The sequence below is a fragment of the Lactuca sativa genome, chromosome 7 (assembly GCF_002870075.4).
Source record: "Lactuca sativa cultivar Salinas chromosome 7, Lsat_Salinas_v11, whole genome shotgun sequence".
Taxonomy (NCBI): domain Eukaryota; kingdom Viridiplantae; phylum Streptophyta; class Magnoliopsida; order Asterales; family Asteraceae; genus Lactuca; species Lactuca sativa.
The window spans coordinates 151,814,618-151,828,593 of record NC_056629.2 but is presented as its reverse complement, the minus strand read 5'-3'; the positions used below and the strand labels follow the sequence as shown (position 1 = coordinate 151,828,593).

The window sequence follows — 13,976 nt, the reverse complement described above, 5'->3', positions numbered from 1 at the left end:
ACCATTCATAAAATCATCACCTATTCTATTACACAAATCGGTCTTCAAGAACTTCATTGCTGAAAAACACCGTTCAATGGTTGCGGCTGCGACGGGAAAAACCAAAGCTAGTTTTAATAATCTATAAACCAAAGGAAAAGAGAGCTGCTTCCCGGTTTCCACCAATAAACGAGAGAGGTCTGCAATTCCCTTCAAGTTGAAAAATCTCTCATCATGGAGCAAAGAGTGATAATAGATATGAAGTTGTCCATGAAGTTGCACCCTTTCTGAATCGTGAAAGTCGTCTTTGTATATCTCGCTTAGCTTTAACAACTTTGCTTTATCAAAACTAGAAAATGAGTCACAAGGACTCAATGCCGCCATGTTCTCCATCAACTCCGTGCCAACTTTACTAAATCTATCCCCAACTAATTTGCATATCTAAGATTGTGTTAAAAATCACTAACTTCAATATGATGTTGGTTAGTATTATTGGTCCTACGCTTGCATGGGGTAACATAATATTCTGACATGTCCATAATTCTAATACTTGTTATGAAATATTAGTTTGTGAATGACCATTGGATTCTCCATTTCTCCCATAACTCCCCATCATTATTTAGCATTAGTAACAACCATTTCAATGTGTTTTTATGAATGTAATAATACACCATCATTATGTGCATTCATATTATAACTCATCTTTCATCTTATTTGGATAGTATAAATAGTGAGCCATATGTATTAGAAACTTAATGATTTCATCACAAGTATTGGAATAAAAGTTCTCTATACTCTCATGTCTTTCTTTACTTTATATTTTATCTTGTTATTTGATCATATTTTATAAGACGTTATCAACACGAGGCTCTACCATAGAGTTCCAACTTCTTGTCGTTCTTGTCATTGTCAGGTATATATATATATATATATATATATATATATATATATATATATATATATATATATAATTTTTTTTTCAAAGTTCATATGTATAATGCTCACAAGTTATACAATGCTCACAAGTAATTTTATGATACTTCTTAACTAACAATCCTCTAACATACAACTCTTTATTTTGATTAGTACTTTCACTATGGCAAACCTTAGCAAACTTGAGTTTATGGCTCTTGACATTAGTGGAAAAAAATTATTTATCATGGATGCTTGATGCTGAAATCCACCTTAATGCTATGGGTCTTGGAAACACCATAAATGATGTACATCCTTTAAATGAAGCATCAAGCCAAGAAAAGGATAAGGCGATGATTTTCCTTCGCCACCATCTCGATGAAGGATTAAAAGTTGAATACCTCACTGTCAAAGATCCAACTGATCTTTGGAATAATCTGAAAGAGAGGTATGATCATCAAAAAACGGTGATACTTCCTGGAGCTCGTTTTGATTGGTTACACCTTCGGCTACAAGATTTTAAATCTGTGAGTGAGTATAATTCAACCATGTTTAAAATTACTTCCCAACTAAAACTATGTGGTGAGACTATAATTGATGAAGACATGCTACAGAAAACCTTTTCTACTTTTCATGCCACTAACATGCTCCTGAAGCAGCAATATCGTGAGAAAAGTTTTAAAAAATATTGTGAATTAATCTCATGTGTTCTTGTGGCTGAACAAAATAATGAGCTCTTAATGAAAAATCACCAATCACGTCCGACCGGTTCTAGTCCATTCCCTGAAATGAATGCGACATCATCTAATTCTAACGGCCGTGGGTCTAACCGTGGTCGTGGCCGTGGTCGTGATCGAGGTCGTGGACGTGGTGGAGGCCGTCATAATGATCGTCCCACCAATAGTAATAATATAAGTAACCACCAGAAGTGGGAAAATAACAAAAACCCATATCCTATTGATAAAGTGGTCAAGGCAAAAAGAAAGTTGAAAATGTTTGTCACCGATGTGAAATGACCGGTCATTGGTCGCGTACATGTTGCACTCCAAAACATTTTATTGATCTTTATCAAGTTTTTCTAAAATATAAAGAAGGAAAAAAATGTGGAAACAAATTTTTTTCAAAATTATTTTTCCGAATATCAACTAGAAATGGGACATTTGGATGTCGCCGATTATCTTGCCTACACGGAAGGGACAAACGGTGCTATGGATGGTGATGGAAGTACCCAATTTTTCCCATAAAAGGAGATGGATATTCCATATCATGAAATTGTTGGTTTTCTAGTATCATTTTATTTTTGCATTATGTTTGTTTAGAGTCATTGTCATGGTCAAGAATAATATGTAGTTTTGTTTAATGTCTTTTAAGATTTTTATGTCATAGTCGTTTCATGAGAAGAGATCTCGATGGTTCTACTCAAAATAATAATATATGACTTTATTTCTCTAAGTTGAATATTTCTTATTTCTTCTTCTTATTATTATATATATTTTTTGAAGAGAAATATGAATATTCGCAGAAGAAATGAGGAAGATATATGTCTTGCAGACAGTGCAACAACACATAACATTTTTAATAATGAAAAATATTTTGCTTACTTATTAATTGGAGAAGCAAATGTTAATACAATAACAAGTAGTCCAAAAATGATTGAAGGCTCCGGAAGAGCGAATATCATATTACCACAAGGGACAATAATTAGAATTGGCGATGCATTATTTTCATCAAAATCACCAAGAAATTTATTAAGTTTTAAGGATATTCGGTCCAACGGATATCATGTTGAAACAACTAATGATGGTGATAAAGAGTATCTCAATATTACAAAAATGATATCGGGTAAGAAAAGTCTTTTGGAAAAATTACCCGTATTGTCCTCCGGATTGTATTATACAAATATTAGAATGATTGAATCTCATGTTATTGAAAATAAAAGGTATAAGAACACCTACAAAGTTTGGCATGACCGGTTGGGCCACCCCGAATCAATTATGATGCGCAAAATAATTGAAAGTTCAAGTGGTCATTCCTTGAAAAACCAGAAGATTTTTCAAGCTAATGAATTGTCTTGTGTTGCATGTTCTCAAGGAAAATTAATTTCCCGTCCATCATTGAATAAAGTTGGGTATGAAAGCCCTAGTTTTTTAGAAAGAATTCAAGGGATATATGTGGACCAATTGATCCACCATGTGGACCATTTAGATATTTAATTGTCTTAATTGACGCGTCAACTAGATGGTCACACGTGTACTTGTTATCTAGCCGTAATCTCACTTTCGCAAGATTACTTGCACAAATAATCCGCCTAAGGGCACATTTTCCCAATTACCCAATTAAGAAAATTCGACTTGATAATGCTAGAGAATTTACATCACAAACTTTTAATGACTATTGCATGTCGATTGGGATAACTATTGAGCATCATGTAGCATATGTTCATACACAAAATGGTTTAGTTGAGTTGTTAATCGAACGCCTTCAATTAATTGCAAGACCATTACTAATGCATTCTAAACTTCCTACATCGACAAGGGGACATGCAATTTTACATGCGGCATCACTTATACGCATCAGGCCAACTAGTTATCATAAGTTCTCCCCTATTCAACTGGTTTGTGGCGATGTACCAAATATTTCCCATCTAAGGACGTTTAGATGTGCAATTTATGTACCCATTTCTCCACCTCACCGCACAAAAATGGGTCCTCAAAGAAGAATGAGAATTTATGTTGGATTCAAATCTCCATCTATAGTAAAATATTTAGAACCATCAACTAGAGATGTAACCACGATTAGCATTATAAGATGTAATCTATGGCCTATCCCCCGGGTCCGAAGGAAGATCATTCAAATCAAAAGATTGTGTCACTTTCAGTTTTGGCATTGGTTGATTAGTTTGTGGAACTTGATTACTTTCATTAGCCCTATTTTTTTTGGAAGTTCCTTCACCATTGTTGTCTCCAACATCTAAATGTCTTTTGAAAAAACTTTTAATAGCAACCTAAAATCAAAATATATGAACTATAAACTTGATTTCAAGTTTCAACAACAGTCGGCTTTCCTCTGGTTAGCATAGTTTTGAGCATAGGCAGCCACAGTGGCATTCCATACAATGTTTGCGGCTTTGCGCACCCACTTCGGCACGAGCTGCATTGTGAGTATCTAAGTAATCTTGTTGGGAGTTTTGGGCATTGATGGTGTGAAGAATTGCTAGGGTAAAGAAACAAACAAGTGTAAATGACACCATTGCTATAGTTACTTTGTTGAATAATTGATGTTCGATGATGGAGATGCATGATTTACAAATGGGTATTTATAGGATGTTATGTGATATTGGATGTTCATTTGGTATGCATGTGGAAAGGCGAATAACGTACGCATGCAATTTAAGCAAAGTCGCCAAAACTTCCCCATCGGACACAAAGGCCTTTGATTTAAATCTTGAAATTACCCAAGTGGCTATTGTCATAATGATAATCACAAATTACGCCCCCATTTGGGCTTACACCATCCAATTATACCCGGTAAAAATTAAACAAGTCGCAAGTATGTTTACATTTGACTGAATGCTTTTAGGAATCGTAACATAACATATCGTATATTAAATATTAAATATTAAATATTGCATTTGTTTTGTAAAGAACCCAAGTGGCGTTAATGTCTTAATGATATTCACTAATTAATCCCTCATTTGGGCTTACACAATCCAATTATACCTAGGGGTGTAAGTAAAACAAACCAACTCGCGAGAAACTCGAGACCAACTCGGAAAATACTCGAAATCGACTTGACCTTAATCGAGTCGAGCTCGAGCTCGAGCTACTTGAGTACATTATCGAGCCGAGCTCGAGTACAAAAATACTCAGCTCGCAAGGCTCGCAAGCTTAGTCGAGCTTAGTATAATTTACATATATGTCATTTATTTATAATTGTTCATTTATAAGATATATGTCATTTCTTTATAATTATTCATTTATGACATATATATAGTTGATGTCAATGTTATATTAATATTAGGTGATTAATAGTGTTTTTTTTGGCAGTTTGGACATTTACATGTGGAATGTTTAATATTTCTTAATCAATTTTGTAATTTTAATTTTTTTAAATATTAGTCGACCCGAGCCGAGCCGAGCTCGAGACTGTCGAGTGTTTCACGAGCCCAAGCTCAAGCTTAAAATCAAGGCTCGAGTCGAGTTCGAGCCAAGTTTCGAGCTCGAGTATTTTAGTCGAGCCGAGCTTCGAGCTTGGTAGTATTCGGCTCGTTTACACTCTTAATTATAACCAGTAAAATAAACAAGTCGCAAGTATATTTAGATTTGACCGAAAGCTTTTAGTTATCGTAACATAACATATCGTATTTAATACATTGCATTTGTTTTGTATTAAGATTGGAAACAACCCAAGTGGCGTTAATGTCTTAATGTTAATCACAAACTAAGCCCCCATTTGGGCTTACACTATGCATTTATACCCAGTAAAAATTAAACAAGTTAGATTTGACTGAAAGCTTTTAGGTATCGTAACATAATATATCGGATATAATACATTGCATTTATTTTGTATTAACATTTGAAACAACCCAAGTTGCGTTAATGATTTAATGATAATCATAACTATTGCCCCAATTTGGGCTTACACCATCCGATTGTACTGTACCCAATGTTTTAAAAATCGGTTTGAACCGGCCGGTCGAAACGGTTGGACCGGAGACCAAAGAATGAAGCGGTTCAACTTGCACTGTTATATGTTTATTTCCGAACATAAACGAACCGGTCGGGTTTTACAAATATATGGTTTGTTATATGTTTATTTCCGAACATAAACGAACCGGTCGGGTTTTACAAATATATGGTTGAACAGATTAAAGTAAACGGATGAACCGGTTAAACTAAATAAACACACATAGAAATGAATAATTTTTATAACAATTTTTTTTTTCAAATATGTTTTCATTTTGTTTGAATAAAAACATTTGGTAAGTGTTATCAAGTTTTTTAATGTGTTTGTATTTATCTAAACTATATTTTGTTTTCATATTATATTTTATTTTATTTTTAATGTACGGGGATTGATGTAAAACTTATGTTTATATGTATTTAATGTATTTTGATTGATTTTAAACTTGCATTTAATTTTTAAATTTGTGGATGTCTATATGTATGTAGGAAAATTTACAAAAAAAGGTGAAAATTATAGAAACCGATTAAGCCGACCGTTGAACCAGTTGAACCCGGAACCGATCACCATATCGGTTCAACTAAAAAACTAGTTTTTAAAATATTGATTATACCCCGTAAAACATAAACATGTTTCAATTACATTTAGATTTGAGTAGAAGGTTTTAGGTATCCTAACATAACATATCGTATATAAAATAATTGTATTTGTTTCGTATTTAGATTTGAAATAACCCAAGTGGCCTTACATCCTTTTAAGAAATTGTAAATTTTAAAAAATTAATATATTGTTTAACCACGTCATCTCATCGTCATTGGTCTACCTATAGCCACGACATGTTGTCGCATAGTTAAACCGATAGGCACGACATGTCATTGCCATTGTCGTACAAAATTATATTTCCCTCTTTTTTGTTTATTTTTTCAGTTTCTTCATTTCAACTCATTTATAACACATTTCAGATAACGTTTTAGAAACATAAATACATTTTAGGAAATTGGTTAAAAGTTTCGTATAATTAACCATCACCTGCATCACTTTCATGATTTCCATCATCTGCATCTTTGACTTAATAGTTTGAAATTTGTAATTATGAAGGAACAAAATGAAAGTGAAACGATGCGACTTGGGAGTTAGGGTTTTGAGAGAATATCAATTGTTGTATTTGTTAGGTAAATTGTTGACCCAACTGTTAAGTCAACTGTTGATTTAGGGAAATTAAGTTTCCAACAATTTTTAAAGTATTGGTGCGTAATAAGGTGATTCATTTTACACTTTCCTGCCACACCATGTGTATAACCGTGCATTTTTCCAAGTACACGTTTGATGCATTCAACCTCATCGATTGACTCATCACCACCGACCTCTTCCACTACTTTTTCTACACTTATTGTTTGTTTTATCTTGCAATAAGCATAAAAATAAAAATACGGTAATTATAATTTTTTTCAAAAATTTGGCAACATACCGACGGGCTCTAAATGGGATAATCAACATATTCACCTATAAGTAACAATAATAAGAATCTCCAAATTTCAATATACATACAATAATAGGAATCTATTTACCATATATGTAATCTACTTTAAATATCAATACAAGCAATGCACTCTAATTCTATTTCAACACTTTACACAAAATAACAACATGCATACAAATGCAACTTTTTTACTTACACCATCTTCTTATGCACAAAGATTACACCATCTATGAAAATGCTTTGCCTTTTCTATTTCTTTTATCTTAAAAGAGTCAAGAAAACTATTATTAAAATAGCATTGTACTATAAACGAATACTAAAAATTTTTGTTACATCCTTATGCGCTTTTTAAGCATATGATTCACACCTATGGCAACTTGTATATAGTTGTTTTGTGATATTTTTTTATATTTTATTGGAGCGATGTGAACATCATGAAAGTTGGCCCAGGAGTTTTGCGCTCTTTGGTGATAAAATATTTTTCTGCAAATAAAATTAATTGAATATAAATGAATAAAAGTAAATACAAAAACAGAAACGAATAAAGAGATTTACCAAAGAAATGTGTAAAATATTAACTAAGAGCTTTATACTTTACAAGTACTTCAAAAGAAAAGATTAACAATATTTATCAAAGAACTTTGGATATTTTTTTAAAGTTTAAGTGTTTAAAAGAGAAAAAGAGTAATGAGGTTATTTTAAAGATTTCATAAATATCAAAATGCTTTAAAGAGAAAAGATGGAAAGATTTCAATGAACAAAAATTAGTCATGAAATCGCCAAATCTCTCATAGTCTCTAAAGCATCATCTACTTATCGTCACCTGAGACACACATCAAAATGCAACGTCGGACTAGAAATTTGGGTAGATAGAAAGGGATTGGCTCATAATAAACTCTTTATATAATCAGGTTTCAAAACACATATCACATATAATCATCATGTAGCACACTATAAGGAAGTCATCATCAACTCATAAACATCATATAACTCTTAAATATCATATAGGAAAAACCTACCTTAAGTTGTCTTAGTAACTCATCACTTTTACTCCTTGTGACCACATGGTTTTGGGGGTTCCTGCTACATGCGTTGGTCAAGTCATGGGTGGAATGTACTCTAACAACACATCCACGGACACCTTTTTCATCCCTCATGTGGGCATTTTCTTATTATGAACCATGCACAAATCCTTGACCAATTTTATCCCTCACATGAACATGATACTCTTATAGCACATGCACTGACGCTTGCCATTTTTCATCTCTACCCCCCGATGAACATGGTACTCTTATGGCGCATGTACATACCTTGGGATTTTAACCCCTCCCATGAACATGGTAATCTAATGGAACATGTACAAACCAATAACATCCTAAAAATACACTTAAATGTTTTTTGAATATATTATTTCCTGTAACGCCCCAAATCTGGTATGCTATTTATTTATGTTTTAGTCAAATATTTTTTAAGAGGAACTCGGTGAGTCAGTAGCCCGACTCATCGAGTAAAGACGGGTTCCCGAGCACGTGTAGTTAGGCGACTCGACGAGTCCATATTCGGGACTCGGCGAGTCCGGCAGTCTGGAAGAAACCCTAAATCCGCGGGTTTGTACCCTATTTAAACAACTTTTTGTGCATCCATTAGCCCCCTCACCCACAGAAAAGCCTCACACGAAAATCCTAGCCTCCCTTATCATTTTGGTGTGATTTTCCTCACTTTGTGAAGTTGTGATTCATTGGTGAATTAGAAGAAGAGAAGAGAAGAGGAGGAATCAAGGAAGAAGCAAGTATATATGAGTTCTTGGTGGTATCACAGTCTTCATTGAGGTATTAGCCCCAAACCCTTGTTCTTCTTCTAGTAGATCTCATAAGTAGCTTGTTTTTTACATTTTGGCTTAATAGTGTTATGGAGAACATGTGGTGTCGAATAGCCTTCGGATCTACCAAGATTGGAGCTCTAGAAGCTCAGATCTATTGCCTTTATGGAAACATTTTGCATGAGGACCCTAAATCTACCGCCTTTTAGTGCATTTTGAGCCTTTAAACCTTTATGGATGCTTATGTACACGTAAAGTTGGAAACTTTACGTGTTAATCAAGCCTTAGGAACCCAGATCTATCAGTTGGATGCACTGGATTCGAGCATAATCGACTGTATAGAAGTTGCATGAAACCGACTCGGCAAGTAGTTCTTTGGACTTGGCGAGTCGAGTCGCGAGTCCCTGATGTTTCTCTTTGTGAGTTATGCCGAGTGGAACCAGTGGGTTGTAGATGGACTCAGTGAGTCGGAGATCAGACTCATTCATGGAGGGACTCGGCGAGTCAATGTCCTGACTCAGCGAGTCTAAGACAATCTTCATATCTCAAGAACAGACTCGGCGAGTTGTTCATACAACTCGGCGAGTCACAGCCAGAGTGTTCATCTGATGAAGGAGAACTCGACGAGTTATTCATACAACTCGGCGAGTCGGATGCAGATTGACTGAATGTTAGTATCGAAGAGGAACTCGTCGGGTCTATGCCCAACTCGATGAGTAGTAGCGGGCACGATTGAGAGATGAGAATAGGGACTCGACGATTTGGCGGCCCAACTCGACGAGTCAGGTCAACTGTATGTTGACTTAGACCAGAGGGTTGACTTTGAATAGGGGTAAAATAGTCATTTTACCCTCAGTATGGTTATCCGTAATTGATTGAGTGTACATATGGAAATTGTTGCCGGGGTGAAACCGGAGCCGCAACAGACAGATTCCAGAGCAGTTTATTCAGCAGCTAGACTACGAGGTGAGTCTTCCTTCCAATAGGAACAGGTCTACGACTACAATGCCGACCCGTTTAGTTAGCAGTAGTTCCGGACCTCGGTCCGATGAAGTAATTAGATTGCTTGATGTCTTTGTGATTCAAGCATGTTTTGTGTTATGTGTTCCGGACCCTGGTCCGATGCAATATGCAGTATATGTGTTCATACTAGTTGTTATGTTTATGCTATGTTATGTTCAGTCAGTTCCGGACTTCGGTCCGATGCAGGGGACAAGGTCCAAGTCAGTTCCGGACTTCGATCCGATGCAGTCAGTTCCGGATTTCGGTCCGATGCAGTTTCCGGGCTTCGGTCTGATGCAGGGGACAAGGTCCCAGATAGTTCCGGACTTCGGTCCGATGCAGTTTCTGGACTTCGGTCCGATGCAGTGGGCAAGGCCCGGTATGTGTTTATATGTTATTGTATGGTATGTGGTAGTTTGGGGGAGCTCACTAAGCTTCGTGATTACAGTTTCAGTTTTGGTTTCAGGTACTTCCGCAAGTAAAGGGAAGAGCTCGGGATGATGGCATCGTACACACCATAGTTTCAGTTTTTGTCTTGAGAGTTGATTAGCTTTTCATTGACATGATTCGATACAGTTTTCTTGTGATACTTTGTTACGGTTTTGGATACATTGACATATGGGTTTTATTTTATGGTATTGATCTAATGATTTTAGTAATGATTAAACAAAAAATTTTGGGTCGTATTCTGGGATGTTACATTTCCAATTTGGAAAAAAATATGGAGTTTTGAATTTCAAAAAAAATAAAAAATAAAACTTAGTGTCGAAATTGAAAAATGTGACAACCTAATGTCTTTTGTGCTTTTTTTTTTTCATTTTTAACACATCAATATGCCATTACAACATGTCATGTTATTAGAATTAGCACGTCATCATGTCACGTCTGCAGACAACCGGGTTGATCGGTCAAGTAGTCAGAACCGTAACAAACTGAAAATGAAATGTCCAATTTTAGACAAAAAATAACGCAGTTTCGAAATTGAATTTTCGGTTAAAATTAGTAACTTTTGTTATATTTATCCTACATATTTTTTAGCATGTAAAAATTCAAAGCTACATTGACATTAAAGAGATGGAATAGGCTTTCATTAGTAAGCATGATCATATCAATTCCACTTGTTCTTTCTTCTTTTCCTTTTATTTTTTAAAAATTTTCCTAATATTGTAATAAGTATGACCCTTGAAGTCACAAATACATAATGAACATACACATCGTTGTCTTTCTATAATCCAACAGCTTGATTGCACAACAAAAGAAATGGAAGGCTATATATGGTTTTAGGAATTCTATAAACATGGAAATCAGGAGAAGAAAATATTACTTGGAACTTGATGCTACATAATTAACCTTTTCTTTGGGTTTAAATCCTCGCCTCTTATATCTTTCCTTCTCGTCTCTCCCCTTTTTTTTGTTCTCATGTAGCAGCCTCAATAGGAAGGTGTATAGGGTTTTTATAGAGGTAGGGGTTGGATATGAATAAACGAGAAAATAGACAAAGGAACCAAGGCAAACCAAGGGTTGCGTGAGTTCTTAAGGCTGCAAGGAGTACCAAATCCGCACCATTTGACCATGGGTGTGGTTGTGGTGAAAAATTTCCAGTATGTCCCTAACTCCCTATTACCACATACTCTATATCCATTTTTTCAGCTTTTATAATATATAAATAAATTATATATACTAAAAAATAAACAATATTATATAAAAATGTATGGAGTTTAATTCTCTACAAAAAGATAATAATATTTGTATAAAATATATTATTAAAAATAAAATAAAAAATTAGGGGAATTGAAACATGACAATTTCTTTAGGTTTAACTGGAAAAAGGAAAAAGAGAAATGAAATAGCATCATACATTTTATTCCTACTATCTTCCTACCCATATTAAATGTTGATAAGTGGACTAAAATATTATCGATTTCATTATACGTGTCATTAAATGTGTCACATGTAAACATTTGATATGGTAGGAGGATAAATAAGAATAAAATGTAGGAGGATATTTAATTTCTCAAAGGAAAATAAAGGAAAATGAGGTGGAAGTTTACGAATGGTGATTAAAATAAGTTTTACAACTATAGTCCTTGAACTTTTTTTCTGTTACTCAATAATCGACCTATATTTCTCTTTTCTCTCTTTACTTAAGGGTTGTTTGATTTTTTTGTAAAGATCTGTGTAACCACTTCTGTCTGCGCCGCGCAGACATATGTCTTCGCAAAGTGTTTGTTTTTTGGAAGTGCGCAGATCAAAAAACGTCTGCGTAAGGTCTTCCTGGCGCTGGCGCAGACATGGACCACTGTTTTCAAAGGACTTCAGACCCCATTTTAACCTAAACAAACAAAAAAAGACACGGGCCACCGTGTAGTTTTTTTTTTTTTTTTTTTTTTAAAATACATTTTTAATGTTTATGATATGAGATTAAGTTAGAAAAATCAATTTATTTCAACAGTTGCATACGTTAAAAACAAACAATCTTCTTATTGCAGACTGCAGACATTTGGTCCACCTTTTTTTGCCGTAGAGGCTTGCAGATGTGATCCACAGACTGCAGACATTTTGACTTAAAAAAACAAACAACAACTTAGTCATTTCATAATTTCTGTTAATTATTTTATTTTTTATCTAGGTATATTTTTGTGACACTTTACCCTTTTATCTTAATTTAATTGTCACTTCAACCTCCTATACTTCGTTAGAATGTTAATTAAATCCATTTAATACATTCTTAGTTCGATCATATTCAATGAAATAATTATTTTGTAACATTTTTTTATTAGTTCATTTTTAGTATTAAAATGTCTAAACAACTCAATATTATGAGTATAACATCCTCATATAATTTAGATGACTTTTTGATCTGCCAAAACGCTGTTATTTCGTTGCTAGCGTTGTATGCAACATTCTTTGCATACGATAACATAAACAAACCAAGAACATGACAACGTAACGTGTACCGGCCCATTTTCTTCATCGCTTCATTTTTTCTTTCATTAAGTGGTTTGCGTAACTTATTATAGTAGAGATAACCTTAAATGTGCATATTCCAAAAGTAGTAATCGTGACATTCGAATTGAACGATCATAGTTTCCCGACTTCATCCACAACTCTTATACGAATTGCTAGAATCGAGGAATCCAGTAAAAAGACAGAACACATTCACAAAACAATTAAAGACGCGAATAAAATAAAGAACACACTGATTTAACATGGCTTACTTGATCAAGGAAGTAACATCCACTGACAAACTAAAGAGAGATTCTTCTTAATAATAGTCGGCGCACATGCTCTTTGCCTTAAGGTCACATTTGTACAAAGTGACTTTATCTATAGAGATGAGTTGATCTAAAATTTGGTTTAGGTTGGGCCTATTAAGCGTCACGAACTGATGTGACCCATTGATCGAGCACCACCACCCTTGTAACTATAGTATGTTGAACACCGTAGTGCTCTGCAACTACTTGTGCAACCATACTCCCCATCCTTACACCGCAGCTACCCCAACACCCACTCGATAACTGCCCAACAATTGTTTTCTTACTCCAGAGATGCATGACCCCATGTTTTAGTGGTATGAAGGTTACTATGAAGATCAACTCTAGAAGTAAACCATGAAATTTAAACTTTGACTAAATTTGCAATGTTTAGTAAAACACCATGGTGATTGACTTTTATAATTTACTCAAATCATTTTGAAATTTCAAAAACAAGACCAAAATTACAAATCGATTTTTTATGGACCAGAACATTTTTAAAAAGCAAAAATTTTATATGTATTCAAAGACCAAAAATGTAAATTTCTCAAATACTGATAAAAATATGACAAGATGCATGGACGATCCTTTAGACATTATTTGTATTTGAGGTACCAAGTGTGGGTAGATAATATCAATTCGTTAATGCATGTGTCTATCATTATACTAAACTTTTAGTTTCAATATTTTGTGACATTTTCTGTAAAATTCCTGAATAAGATCTCGTGTAAGAGTATATGATCACAATGCTGTTATGGTATTTTTGGACTTGTTTCCTCTAGATATTTGCTAAATACATAATTACAAAATATGACAGAGAAGAAGATAAACACAAGCAATCAAAAGA

General features: G+C 34.4%; 1 protein-coding gene across 1 annotated transcript; it reads left to right on the top strand.

The window, feature by feature from the left end:
- Positions 1-1,172: 1,172 nt before the first annotated feature.
- Positions 1,173-1,907, top strand: LOC128127353 (uncharacterized). The gene has a single exon (XM_052765822.1). The coding sequence runs from the start codon at positions 1,173-1,175 to the stop codon at positions 1,905-1,907; it is 735 nt and encodes a 244-aa protein (XP_052621782.1).
- Positions 1,908-13,976: the final 12,069 nt, after the last annotated feature.

What these genes read in the sequence shown, in the direction of transcription:
- LOC128127353 (XM_052765822.1), top strand. Translation starts at nt 1,173, where the DNA reads ATGGGTCTTGGAAACACCATAAATGATGTACATCCTTTAAATGAAGCA.